Source organism: Rhipicephalus sanguineus, chromosome 4 (genome assembly GCF_013339695.2).
Source record: "Rhipicephalus sanguineus isolate Rsan-2018 chromosome 4, BIME_Rsan_1.4, whole genome shotgun sequence".
Taxonomy (NCBI): domain Eukaryota; kingdom Metazoa; phylum Arthropoda; class Arachnida; order Ixodida; family Ixodidae; genus Rhipicephalus; species Rhipicephalus sanguineus.
Genome location: NC_051179.1, coordinates 113,597,570 through 113,611,231, shown reverse-complemented (window position 1 = coordinate 113,611,231; position 13,662 = coordinate 113,597,570). Strand labels below are relative to the sequence as shown.

General features: G+C 48.7%; 1 protein-coding gene across 1 annotated transcript in view; it reads left to right on the top strand.

Moving 5' to 3' along the window:
- Positions 1–13,334, top strand: part of LOC119390592 (angiopoietin-4) — a 40,807-nt gene extending 27,473 nt beyond the window's left edge. Inside the window, exons 5-6 of the mRNA XM_037658185.2 lie at positions 3,671–3,838; positions 13,072–13,334. Of these exons, the coding sequence (XP_037514113.2) occupies positions 3,671–3,838; positions 13,072–13,334 (431 nt within the window). The remainder of the gene's footprint in view (positions 1–3,670; positions 3,839–13,071) is intronic.
- Positions 13,335–13,662: the final 328 nt, after the last annotated feature.

The following is a 13,662-nucleotide window of genomic DNA, read 5'->3' as shown; positions in this document are numbered from 1 at the left end:
ATAAGCATGCTATGTCTCTTGCGACGTACAGCGGACAGACGCCCCGCCCACCGACGAGAGTGAGAACCGGCCTCTGTTTGAAAAGAGGGTGCCTGGGGAAACGGTAACTTCGCGCTCCGCTTGTGGCCATTACGCGGCGCGCACGACTGTAATATTTGGCAGAGCAGTTCATAGCCGTGTCAGCTTTCCGCAGGATGTGTTTTTTCAATCAGCCCAAGGGGTGCTTCATGACCCCTTTAATATTATGTCGGGCTGCGCACGATTCAAGAATGTCAGCAATGGCTTTTGCAAATGCGGGCCTCTGTCCTTAAGGTGTATTTAGGAATGCCATTGTTAAATATCGCGATAACAGCCGGCGACGTCATTCGCACAGCTTGCAGGCAGGGCACGCTTCAGCCATGCAATAAGCTGTCGGAGTGCCGCGTCTCGCGATTGTTTGTCTATGATGTGTCTGACGTGCGCGTTCTCCACAATTCTAGATGTTGTAGTGTCGCTGAAGTCACACTCGGGTGTATTCCCCGAGTGACAGAATAAGCATTGCGCATGGCGATGTAAGCAGCCAGACTTGCAGACGATGAAGTAGGAGTGCTGCTACAATCGAAAAGCCCAGCAACCAAGGTGACCCATTGGATTTTCGGGATCAAGGCCAACGACGAATCAGAACGCTCGGCAATAGAGGTAGGGTCAAAATTTAGGTATGGCCCAGGGAAGAGTGACGAAGAACTGGCCAGGAAGCTTTAAAGTCGTGCCAAAAACTAGCTCAGCTGAGGAGCAGGACGCGTTCGTACGTATCGTGCTGCGAAGGGCGAGGAGGACGATTGGCAGTCGCTCCGTCCAGGGTATCAACAAACGTGAGGCCATGAGCGACGCTTTGAGTTGGCGGTGAAACCATTCAACCTTGCCATTCGACCTAGGGTGGTACGCTGTCGTCTTGATGTGGTTGACCCCAAGCATGCGGGACAAAGTCCGGAACAGCGCGGAGTCAAATTGACGACCTGGATCCGTTGTGATGGTCTTGAGAACTCCGTAGCGGCTTATCCACACGGTGATGAGTCCGTGAGCAACTGACTCTGCCGTGATGTTGGTGAGCGGTAGTGCATCAGGCCACCGCGTGAACCGGTCTATGCATGATAACATATACTGGCTGTTTTCCGATGGGGGCAAAGGGCCTACGAGGTCCAGGTGCACGTGGCTGAACCGCGAGTCAGGAGGTGTGAAGGCGCCCAGTGGGCTTAATGTGTGGCGCTGGACATTGGTTTGCTGGTAAATGAGACAAGCACGTGTCTAGCGGCGAACGTCGATGTTCATACGTGGCCATAAATATCGGGCTGTGACGAGGCGCTGAGTCGAGCGTATGCCGGGGTGAGACAAGGTAGGCAAGGCGTCAATGACACTGCGGCGAAATGGCGCTGGAACGTGCGGGCGAGGACAACCGGTAGAGGTGTCACAAACATGGAAACAGCGCAGCCTGGAATTTGGGCATCTTCAAACTTGAGGGCGTTCTCTTGGCGTCGCAGAATCTGAAGTTCGCTGTCCTCTCGCTGTGCAGTAGCAATGGCTGCAAAGTCGACTGTCGGGCGCTCATCCATCGTAGCGTTGATTTCTATTCGGAATAGTGCGTCAGCAACGGGGTTGTCCTTGCCACTGATATGCCGGATATCGCTTGTGAACTCCAATAGGTAGACAAGCTGGCGGATCTCACGTGGGGTGTGGGCAGAGTTGGTAGCGGTCGAGGGAGATGTGAGCGGCTTGTTGTCGGTGAGGATACGGAATTGCCGACCTTGGAGGAAGAGGCGAAAATGACTGACAGCCAAATAGGCCCCGAGCAGTTCGCGACCGAATGTCCTGTAACGGTACTCGGTCTGTGAGAGCTTCCTTGAGAAGAAAGCGACCGGCTGCCAAACTCCGTCGACCAACTGCTGCAGGACTGCTCCGATGGTGACGTCGGAGGCGTCCACGGTGAGTGACGTGATGGCGTCGCTCTTTGGATGTGCGAGGAGCGTTTCGTTGGCCTGAGCTTCCTTGATGGAACTGATCGTCTGTCCAGGAGATGGAAGCGTTCGACTTCGTTTGGACCGGACAGAAGTGCATGTAGCGGTTGCAAGATGGCCGTGCAGTGTGGAATAAACCCACAATATTATTTGGCAAGCCGGGTGAATTTACGCAGATTCTTCGTAGTTGTTGGCCGTGGAAACTGCGATATAGCTTCCACGCGCGCCGCCGGTGAGAAGATCCCACGGGAATCCACGTGGTGGCCAAGGAAGTCCTGTGAGAAAACTTCGCTCTTCGGTCCGTTGACGACAATTCCATATTTCCGGAGCCGCGTGAAAAGCTGATGCATGTGAAGTTCGTGATCTTCTGCTGAAGTACTCAAGACGAGGATGTCGTCGGTGTACGCGAAGCAGCAGGTCAAACCACGACGAACGCGGTCCGCGAACCGTTGAAAGCTTTGTGCGGCGTTTCGTAGACCGAAGGGCATACGTATGTATTCAAACATGTCAAAAAGTGTTATTATGGCAGTCTTCGGTACGTCGGAAGGCTTGACAGAAATTTGGCGGTATGCCTTCACTAGGTCGATTTTGCTGAATACGGTTGAACCGTGCAGCAATGCCGTGAATACCTGGATGTGCGGTATCGGATAGCGGTCCGGTACTGTCACTTTGTTGAGGGCGCGATAGTCACCGCACGGTCTCCAGTCACCTGAGGGTTTGGGGACCATGTGTAGCGGTGATGACCAGGTAGCAGAAGAGGGGTGGACGCATCCGAGGTCAAGCATGTGCTCGAATTCTTGCCATTCTCTCTTGTAACGGTCAGGAGCGAGACGACGAGCACGTGCAAACACCAAGGCTCCTACTGCCACGTCCGGGTCACCACTGTAGCGAGAGAGGGGAGACGAGAAGAGCACGTCGTGACGGCGGCCGACGTGGCGGTGCCGAGATCTCGCCACTTTATTTGGGAGGCGAACGACCCTAGCGGAGCGGCGGTGGCTGCAGGCGTCCCGACCGCCGGGAGCTACAGCTCGTTCTCAACTGCTCGCGCCTCGAAAGCCCTGCATGAGCTGCGCGGAAGGCACGGCGCGTAAGTGCTAAAAGCGATGATGATGATTGTGAGGGATGATGATGCCGCTACAATGCTTTATTTGCAACGGCTGCAGCAGCTGTTCAGTGCGTATAGTGTTCTCAAAAGCACACGTTGCTGGGGTTACCGTAGCGATAGCAGTGGTTAAATTTCTATAGTATACTCGAGAGCACGTGTCAACAGCGTGTAGCTTTCATATCAATTCTTCATTACGCCCATGAGAGTCTTCATCCGATGATCGAACTTGCAGAACTTGGCACCGCTAGCGTGATGCTACACTCGCTGAACCATTCTGTCTGCTGTCGCAGATAGAGCTGTGATGTGCTTTTCAGAATAAAGGTTGCCATTTCTCCAGGTTCTTCAGCTATATAACTCAACAACAGATATAACTAGAAGAAAAATGAGGAAACACATGGCCGAGAATATTGAATGAGCCTGTGCGTGACCGAGGAGTAAATAGAATAGTGCCTAGACTTCTATGAGCCCTGTCCCTCTTAGAGGCTTTCTCGTGGAGCATTGTGTGTGTGCGGAGTCATTTTATAACCTTTACATATTCTAGCTTTGTGATATGTACTGATTTTCTCGCTCGCAGGAAACAAAGCACTGCACGCCCTTACGTCAGGGGACGAGAAGATGGTTCTGCGAATCGTAGTGAGCAACAGCACTGAAGATACTATGTCCATTGACTACGGGACTTTCGCAGTAGCCAGTGAAGGGGAGCTCTTTCAACTACAATTGGGAAATTTTTCGGCTACAACAGGTAAGACCTCAAAGAGCGCACGAGCAGCATCTCATTTGTCTTCCAATAAGACAGAGTGTGCTACCAGGATATGCCGGGGGAGATGAACTTCTTCGTAATAGTGCACTAATATGGCGACCCACAGGGCGCTCCACTTACCTATCGCATTACCTCGCAAATATAGTACAAAACGCAAGTACTACAACAAAAAAACACATAGCATCATCTTCTTTGGCAGTTCTCTAAGCCTTTCATCGAACGCTGTTTTCCAACCCTTGCGGCTTTTGTATGTCACCTGTGTATGTCCAGCGCAAGTCAGCATGTAGAACGACCCCATGGCAGGTGCATTCTGCGGCCACCTAAACACGCTTTTTGGGTCAAATTTTTGCGAAGTTAGAATTTCGCTGACATGTACAATCCCCCACGTTAGCTTTACATACCCTTAGTTTTGTGTAAGGGAGGGGGGCTTTTATTCCACTACCACAATATTGAACGAGCCGGTCATCCAGAGTGTTCTCCTTTTACATCTATTTTGCACCGCGGGTACAACGCATTCATATGAATTAGAAACACTTAAATTATGCGAGCGTTAATGCGCAGCGCATATTATTCTAGTAGTTAAGGCACTTGCTTTCAGAGCGTTGGGGCTTTATCCACCACCGCTAAAAAAATTTATTAGGCGAAGCTTCTATGAGTTACAGATTTCGGTGACCACGTCTTGGTTCGCGAAAAAGCCGGCGCGGTGGAGTGTATGGAAATTCGAGTGCACACAAATAGGCCCTCAAAGGTGCGCTTGTCGCATACGTAGTTGTATGTGCCACGTCACGGTGACGGATGCTTTCTCTATCGTGGTCTCTTCGGCGACCAGCCGCTTCTGACATAGATATCTGATCTTTTAACGAATATTTTATCGCGGTCAGTTGTCATTTCGCGTTGCCGCATTTCGATGTTGCCTTTCTTTGTGGCATTACATTGATTCAAGCATGACCGTCGGTTTTGCCTGCTGCAACCGAATTGTTGTGCCGCTAAGTACATGAGTGAGGGTCCGATTCCCGGCATGAAGAACGGAAAACGTTAATAGGTAGCATTGCGCAATGAGACAGAAAGAAGGGAAGAAAGAAGGAAAGAAGGAACTCTACTTGCGGACAACTTTTCTTGCCAATGAAGGGAAAGCTACAGGGGTGGAGCTTCTCCACATGTAGTCCCACGTGAAGTAGTCTTGTTCCACGCTGTGGGACAAGCATGTTAAGGTAAGAAACGGGGCAATGTTCAAGCGGTGCGAGACGCGACCGTACAAGTCAAAGAAGCCTCAGGTGAGGTCATATTAAATTCGCTTCACGCCGCTACGCGATGTCAGCGTAGCGCAGCAGTCGTTGCATCAAGACGTTATAAACTCCGTTAATCAGGCGATCACTGTTGCTGCGCCTCGTTATAAAAAAGAACAAAACGAGGGGGACTAATATGAATGACTACAGAGAAAGAGGCCGTGGCCGACAGCCAACGCACAATGTCACCATTGCAGGTCAAGAAGTGAGGGATGTTAATCGCTTTGCGCCGCACCGAAACGCACAGTAACCGATTGCTAGCGGTTATGGTTACATACTGACGTAGGCAAATCAGGGTGTGACCTGCAGAGCGCTTAGAGTGGCTACTGTTTATTTCTCTCCCTTTCTCTCTCCTTCCATCACCGTTCCATGTATTACTCTGGCAAGGCGCCTGAGTGAGATACGTAGATATGAGACAAAATACCAATTTGGCGCAGTCACTGACGCGGAGATCAACACGCACACTGAGATTGGAAACTAGCAGTAGTATGCTTGCTACCTGTATTTCAGGTAGCCCCGTTATGTCTACTTTACAATTTTTTTCTTTATGGCGATGAGTCCGCCGCGGTGGTGTAGCAGTTACTGTGCGTGGCTGCTGACCCGAAATTCATGGGTTCATCCGGGCCGCGGCGGTGGCAGCACGATGGAGGCGTGATGCTAGAGGCCCGTGTACTGTGCGGTGTCAGTACACGTTAAAGAGCACCAGATGGTCAAAAGTTTCGGAGCCCTCCACTACGGCGTACTTCGTAATCATGTTGTGGTTCTGGCACGTAAAACCTCAGATATTATTATATTTATGGCGATGATAGGCTAACGTCACAGAGTCACAGATGAACGGACAGTTTTCTCGTTTAGTTCGCATAGAAATGCTAACGCATTTGTAAGATAGCTGCGTGACTGTTGGCCTGAAATATACTATACCTGGCATTTGATATGCTCGTATGCATCATTGGCCGTATTCACAAAACAGTTTCTCCGTAAGTGCTTTCAATATTAAAGCCTAAGATGCCTCATCAAACGCGAAAATTGACCGTTGGCGTCGGTGGCACCAACGCGAATTCATCACTTGATGACGCCACCGTATGGTGTCATCAAAATTTGTGACCTCATTATGACGCCCATACAACGTCATCTTGACGTCACATTACGTGACGTCACATGATGGCGTCGCCACATGACGTCGTCTCTTAGCCAAAGGTGGACCGATCACGGAGGCAGTACAAAACCGCGGAAGATGCAGAAAGCTTTCGGTAGGTGGCGGGGCAGGATCTATAAATCGACTGATAAGAAAAGAAAGAAGGAAGCTTTCGCATTCGTGTCGTTTTAGGTGAATGTATGCGGGACCCCATGAGCTTTTGCCATTTTTGAATCGGCTACGCAAATGTTATGGCTAGCACCAGGACTGGCTCAGATTTTGTCTTACAGGCCATCGTAAGATATTATTGTGAATACTGTGCAGCTCGAAAAAAAAATGTTTTCTAGAATTCATACGTTGTTCTCCTAGAACAGCGCCTTTCAAATTGTACTACTTTAATTAGTAATATTGACACGCTCACATGTATGTCTGGTTTTTGTCGCAATTGTACACCGCCTCACAAATGTTACGCAGTCATTATTTGGAGAAGTACGCAGCTTCATGTACAAGAGCTCTTCGAATGCTATCGCCGATTCTAATTAGATTATGTGCTCGTGTTCTACATTCTTGAACCGTCTAGTAAAGCGCTACGCGTGTATGGCTGAGCAACACTTTACTTACATTACTTAGCCGGTGAAGAACAGGCAGCGGCAGAACGAAACGAAGTACGCGTGCCAGTGCATTCTGCTATAAGGTCTCCATCACTTTCGGAGTTCACATTGTATATCTGTCGGCAACCCCTACTTAACAGTCCACACTAGGTTTTTTTTGCGCCCAGTCGGAATAAAGTGGAAGACATAGAGGGCCTCGTTCATAATACCACGCAAGACATGATCTCATGAGGAACACAATACAGAACGGCAAACTAGGTATTAAGGCTGTTTTTGTTTGCACGCATAACCCTTGCGGCTTTTGGAAAACGAGGTTGAGCGAGTTTGCTGAACATATCGTAAGTGGCGCGAAGCTAGGAACATGAACTTTTTCATGTTCCTAGCTTCGCGCCACTTACGATATGTTCAGCAAACTAAGGCACCAACTCGCCCAAAAACAAGTTCTTTTAGAGGTTGAGCGAGCTTGTGCATCCATGCGAAACCTGTTTCGATACGAATACACTTCTTGCAGGCCCCTAGTTTCCCTTTATATAGAGACTGGGGCTGCACTCTTTCCGCTAATAATTTCAATGTCTGGCAGTCGTGTTAATATTTGTACATGCATACCTAATGTGTCTTAGAACATGTTTATGAAAACAGTATTCATAATGCAACTTAGGTCGACAGGATTTTCGCATTACCCCCTACAATTACCAACCGTAAGCTAGCCTCCAATTCATTCAATTAACTATCACGTCGACCTCTGTAACTGCATGCTATAAAAAGTTGTCTTCACATCCTCTGACTTGCACTCGTATATACAATTTTCCATCGTAGTATAAAGCCAAGCCACTTAAGCAAATTTAGCGACGTCACATTTGCAACTCATTTTATTTTGTGTATGTGCCGGGTAGAAAAACGCAAGGAGATAGAATTCGATATAGCAGTCGAGTCTCTGCCCTTTACAAGCGAGGCAAATTAACCACATAGTAAAAGCAGTTTTCGCTCGAACGGTGCTGGAATGGTGGTGTAATACTTTGCAGTTGAGGGCTGTAACAATTGCACCCAAAGTAAGGCAAATATAGTCCTGACGACGAAAAAAATCAATTTCGCCGCAAGGTCGAAGCAATGAATGCAGTAACAACATATTGAAGTGTTATGCAAAGTAAGGCTGTCGGCATAGATCCGGTCTCGCGTAATTCAAGAAAACGCATGTGTCAGGGAATAGAGAGGGCTGCTCCTGGGAGCGAAACGGTTTTCGTGTTGTCTGCCGTCTCAATACGAAGCGGTGAGAGCAGAGCAGGTACAAGAGTATGCGAGCCTTCTATTGATGTCTGTGGAGATATTGCTAGCGAGTGCGCCCATTCGATGAACGTTCGCAGTTGCTGCTCGAACGACACAGCCCCCCCCCCTCCCCCAAATGGTGCCCCTTCGTGCTCCTTCTCCCGATAAAACACGGACAGTGTGTCTCCTTTCTGCTTGGGTAGCCGTCGGCGGCAGGCCTCGTTGGCTTGGCGATGTCGCCGCATGCGCCCGCCGTGCGACGGAGATTACCGGCTCGTTTCATGTTTGTTTCAGTCGAGTTCGTCCCCACCACTCGCGCGCTTTTACTAGCGCATAGAACATGCGGTGCGCGGGGCGATGTTATCGATTCGGACTTCATACGGACCATGTCGGCGATAGCAAAACCCGCCGTCTCCATGCAACCTATTAAAATGATTACGGCTTCTTCAAAGCACCGAAAATGAGCCTCAACGGGTATGACACGAAGAAGGAGCTATCGGAGCGGCGCCTGCTTGAATGGGTCATGTACAGGGGTGGTCAAAAGTTCCCAGGACACTGTGACCTATCTATCCGCCAGCTTGTAGCTTGCGCAGAATACGTGGTGTACAGCTTGCCGTGGACGTTTGCTGCGAAATACAACGGTCAAAATGGCAGATGCATAAATGACTAAGAGAACATGGACAAAGCGTTGCACGGTATAGGAATGGGCATTTATCGATACACTACAATGACTGTGGTTGCTCACGGGTATTTTCAAATTGCCGCATAGTCAGCCACCATAAAGATAAAAGCACACGAGAGGTAATACAGGCACAAGATATAACCACAGAAGGGGCCACGTGTGTCAGCTCCCCGTCAGTGGCTTTGTCACAAAAGGAAATGTTCTTAACTCGATGGCGCGATACCATACGTCAATTGTTTGATGTACGCATGTATAAATGAAGACGGGATGCTGAAATAAACTTCAGTTGTTAGAGCATTTTCATCTGTGGTTTGTGTGTGCCTCTGTGTTGCTGTTTTTCAATTGCATCCAAAAATACAGTATGTTATTACAACTAGCCCATGAAAAAGCGCTCCTAACATAAAGGCATAAGCACTTTATGATGACTTGTCGCCTAATCAGTAGTTTTCGACAATATTAGGCAGACCATAGCGAATAATAATAAATATAAATGTACGTGCCTTTCACGGTGATCGTTAATAGGTAAGCCCCTAATACTTAATTACCACCGCGTTAGAACAAATCTTTTCTTTCGAATATCTCAGATTTCACTTTGTCATACCCTTTAACAGCGCGTTTAATCATTCACGTTGAAGTGTTATTTTCAAAAGTCGATTACATTATAAGAAATTTGTATGACCTCTATTGTATTTAAAAGCATCTGAGGACCCGTGTACTCAGATTTAGGCGCACGTCGAACAAGACGAGGCTCTAGTGAACTAACAAAGATTAGTTAACCTCACTTAGCGAACTATATTGTCACGCGCACTTCTTTTTGTCCTTTTAATGTAACTAGTCTGTTGCACGCGTATTCCCTGCCTTGCGTAAGCCGCGCCCTAATGTCTGGGAACTTTCCAGGTTATTCCTGAATCTTCTTATAGGCTTGAGCGCGCAAACGCGGACAGTTGAGATTATTCTGGAACTAACGCGGCCACCAGCGATAAGGCTCGAATGGTCGATGCTCATGTATAAACGCCAACGCGCCTTACCGCAGAGCAGATTATCAACGGCCGACGCTCTGTTCGCCGTAATCAGTCTGTATTGCTGTAGTTTGACTTTCCGTTTCCCGGCCACAAGTTCGGCCAAATAAAGAGTTTCGTCTAGACACGCCTACTGCTGCCTTCGTCGACGTCACCACTTCGTGACATTCGTGACATCGGTCTTTCGGGGGGCGTAGCGTTGGCCTGCGTTGGCCTGCAAAGCCCCGCGCTGTCGCAGTTCCGTCGCCAGACGGAACTGCGACAGCGCGGGGCTTTGGTGATTGCGCGGAGTGGTGACAGCCAGGGGTGCAACGGCAGCATAGCTCATGGCTGCGGGCTCAGGTTGCGGCGGTACAGCAACTCCCAGCGAATGCTGAAGTTCCTCGCGAACGACGTCGGCTATGGTATGCACCTGGGGTTGTGATGCAGGAAACATCTTTCGCAGCTCTTCACGCACGACCGCCGTGATCGTCTCACGCAGGTCGCCGGTGCCCAGCGCATGTGCTTCCCCGTAGTTCGCCGTCGGCATGCGGTGGTTGTATTGCCTCGTACGCATTTCTAGGGCCTTTTCAATCGTTGCGGCTTCCAAAATGAACTCCGTGACTGTCTTTGGCGCGTTTCGTACAAGTCCGGCAAATAACTCTTGCTTCACTCCCCGCATCAGGAGACGGAGCTTCTCCTCAAACGTGGCGGGGTTCGCGTGACGGAAGAGGCGGGTCATTTTATCGGTGTACATCCCGACGTTCTCATTTGGGAGCAGTACACGGCTTTCCAGCAGGGTTTCCGCCATTTCCTTACGCACGATACTTGTGAAGGTTCCCGGGAACGCGGCGCGAAATAGATCCTAGGTCGTCAGGGTGGCCTCTCTGTTCTCGAACCAGGTCCTGGCTATATCTTCAAGGGCGAAGTATACGTAAAGAAGTTTCTCATCACAGTCCCAGTTATTGAATTGGGCAACTCGGTAGTATTTTTCCAACCAGCTTTCCGGGTCTTTACACAGCGATCCGCGGAAAGTCGGCGGCTCCCTGGGCTGATTCATGAAGACTCGTTGAGGTGACACAGCAGCCGTCATGGTGCCTGTCGTCTTCATCGTCGCGGTCTTGGTCTTGTCGGGTAGGGGTCCGTATTCTGGTGGGAGACCGTGCCTGGCTCGCTGGTTGTCGTCGATGTCCCCTTGATGATGTGGGCTTGGCTCACGGCTGGAGGGGGACGTTCGGAAGATGGACCGGGAACCAGATGTCACAAGGTCGTGACGTCAACGAAAGCAGCAGTGCGCGTGTCCAAGATGAATCTCTTTATTTGGCCGAACTTGGGGCCGCAAAACGGAAAGTCAAACTACAGCAATACACATTGCACGCTGATAGCACCGAAGAGAGCGTCGACCGTCGATAATCTGCTCTGCGATAAGGCGCGTCGATTTTTATACATGTAGCATCGACAATTGCAGCCTTATCGCTGGTGCCGTGTTTGTTCGAGAATAATCTCAACTGTTCGCGTTTGCGCGCTCAAGCCTATAAGATTCAGGAATAATCTGGAAAGTTCCCAGACGCTGCTTGCGCAATGTGGAGGCTACACGCGCAACAGACTAGTTACATAAAAAGTACAAAATCAAGTGCGTGTGGCAATAGTGCGGTTTGTTTGTCGCATTTAATTATCGTCGACTTCCTAGTTTTACACAATTAAAATGAAATCGCGATCTCTCCCTCCTATTTCTACTAAATGTGAAATTGAGCGCATTTTTCTTTTTAAGAATATACTATACCAATAACAACCTGCGACAGGATTTTGTCCGTCTACCACCGTCCATCTCATTTACACTTTGACAAAAGGTAGTTGTCCGCCACTCGAATAATGCAACATCCTCACGTGATCACTCGCCTGACGGCAGTGTAGCATGCAATCTTTTACAGCAAAGCTCTCTTAACCTACCCTGTGCCGTCGTCATCGTTGTAGGCGTCAGGCAGGTCGACCAAAATAAAGAAAATTTTTTTTGGCGAGGCGGGGTTCGAACCCCGGCCCTCACGGTCCGAAGGCAAATGTCATAACCACTGGACATAATACACCCAGGCTTCAAGAGCGTCAGTTTATGGGAAGCATATGAATGCGTGGTACCTATGATTATAACACAATTGGAAACCGAAACACCTGATATGGACTCTTCATTTAACTGTTTTGTCAACGTTAAAATAAATATGACCTAGTGTTAATAAAGACGTAGTGTTACTTTCGGACAAAATATCGGAAAGCAATTCGTACGTTCCTAAAAGGCTTGGAATAATTGAAACAAACCGAGGCACATCACCTGAGTGCGTAGGAGGGTCCTGTAGATGTCCTGTAAATACCACGGGGCCCACGCTTTTCAGGAACCTGGCTGCGCCGCATGCTGCGCCGACGGCAAGTCACGCGACTCGAGGCGCTCGCTGAAGCGCCATTAATTAGGCCGGCGGGTCACGTGATCTCCCTTAGACCAATAAGGTGTAAGCGCGCGCATTTCAAGTCTCGCGGTGAATTTACGTCGCCATGTAATCTCGCTAGCCAATCACATACACTCGCAGCTTTGCTGTCCGACGATATTAACAGTGTGGAACTGGCTGAAGTTTTCTTATTGCATTCAGTTACTTCCACAGGCCGATTGAAATCATGTGTGCACGTAATGCTCGCCATCTTGCTCTCTTTTTCGCCTGCGTGTCGTCATTTCCTAACCCTCAGTGTAGAGTAGGCAACCGGACATCAGCCAGCCTAACCTTCTTGACGTTTCTCTCTTCCATTTCTCTTTCTGTTACTAGAATACATTTCTGTTCTTTTTTCGAAGCGCTTCTTTGTTTAAATATGCTTGGGAGTCCTTGATTGAACTTTTTGACGACCTGTCTTCTCTGACGATTAACAAAGAGAGCTTTTAGAAGTTCTGAGGTGCAATTTTTATTTTGCCTGTTTCCTAATCACTGCTTAGTGTTTCACGTTGTCTGTTCCTTTGTATTGTGCTTTATCGTGTGTCGGCTTACTCAGTAATACTACTAGATCCTGTGCATGATGTGTACTTTCTTTGATTCTATTAAATACTCTTTGCTGCTCTCATTGACAATATGTGTACCCTGACTGAAAAAAATTAACAAATCCTGGGCGAAGAAGGCGACATTTATTGACGATTAAAGCCCTTCACATGGTTCCACTCGCAACTTCGCTGCATCATGCGCCTTTTACTCTACTCTCTTTTTTCAGGTTGGGACGCCATGGGAAGCCTTTCGGGCCAGAAGTTTTCAACCTACGATCGTGACAACGATTTGGCTTTGACGAACTGCGCCGCGACCTTCCGTGGTGGCTGGTGGTACGCTAATTGTCTAGGCGGTAACCTTAACGGGCTCAACTTGAATGGACTTCACGATAGCATGGGCGACGGCATTGTGTGGGGAATGAAAAAATTGCAGGCTTACACTTTGCACTACTCTTACCCTAAGGTTCAAATGATGATCCGACCAGCATAATAAGTAGCTGGTCACCATGTGATAAGTACTACTATATGATGGCCGTTCTTTATTTAATTAAGTTTGTGCGCATAGGAAGAGACAACACTCGGACCGCTCGTCACCACGTTGTGCCTTACGAGACAGGGTTTTTATTTTTGTTCAAGCCGAACAGATGAAAACGAAAACTATTGCGAACTGCATAATAAAAGCACGCAATATTGCTTGTCCTGATACGCGATATCTTTTCTATTTGAATAAACGCATCAATTACCGCATTCTGGAACTTATCCCTGTTTGCGTATACGATGATGCGAAGAGCCGAATTGTGTCTTCATAAATATTACGC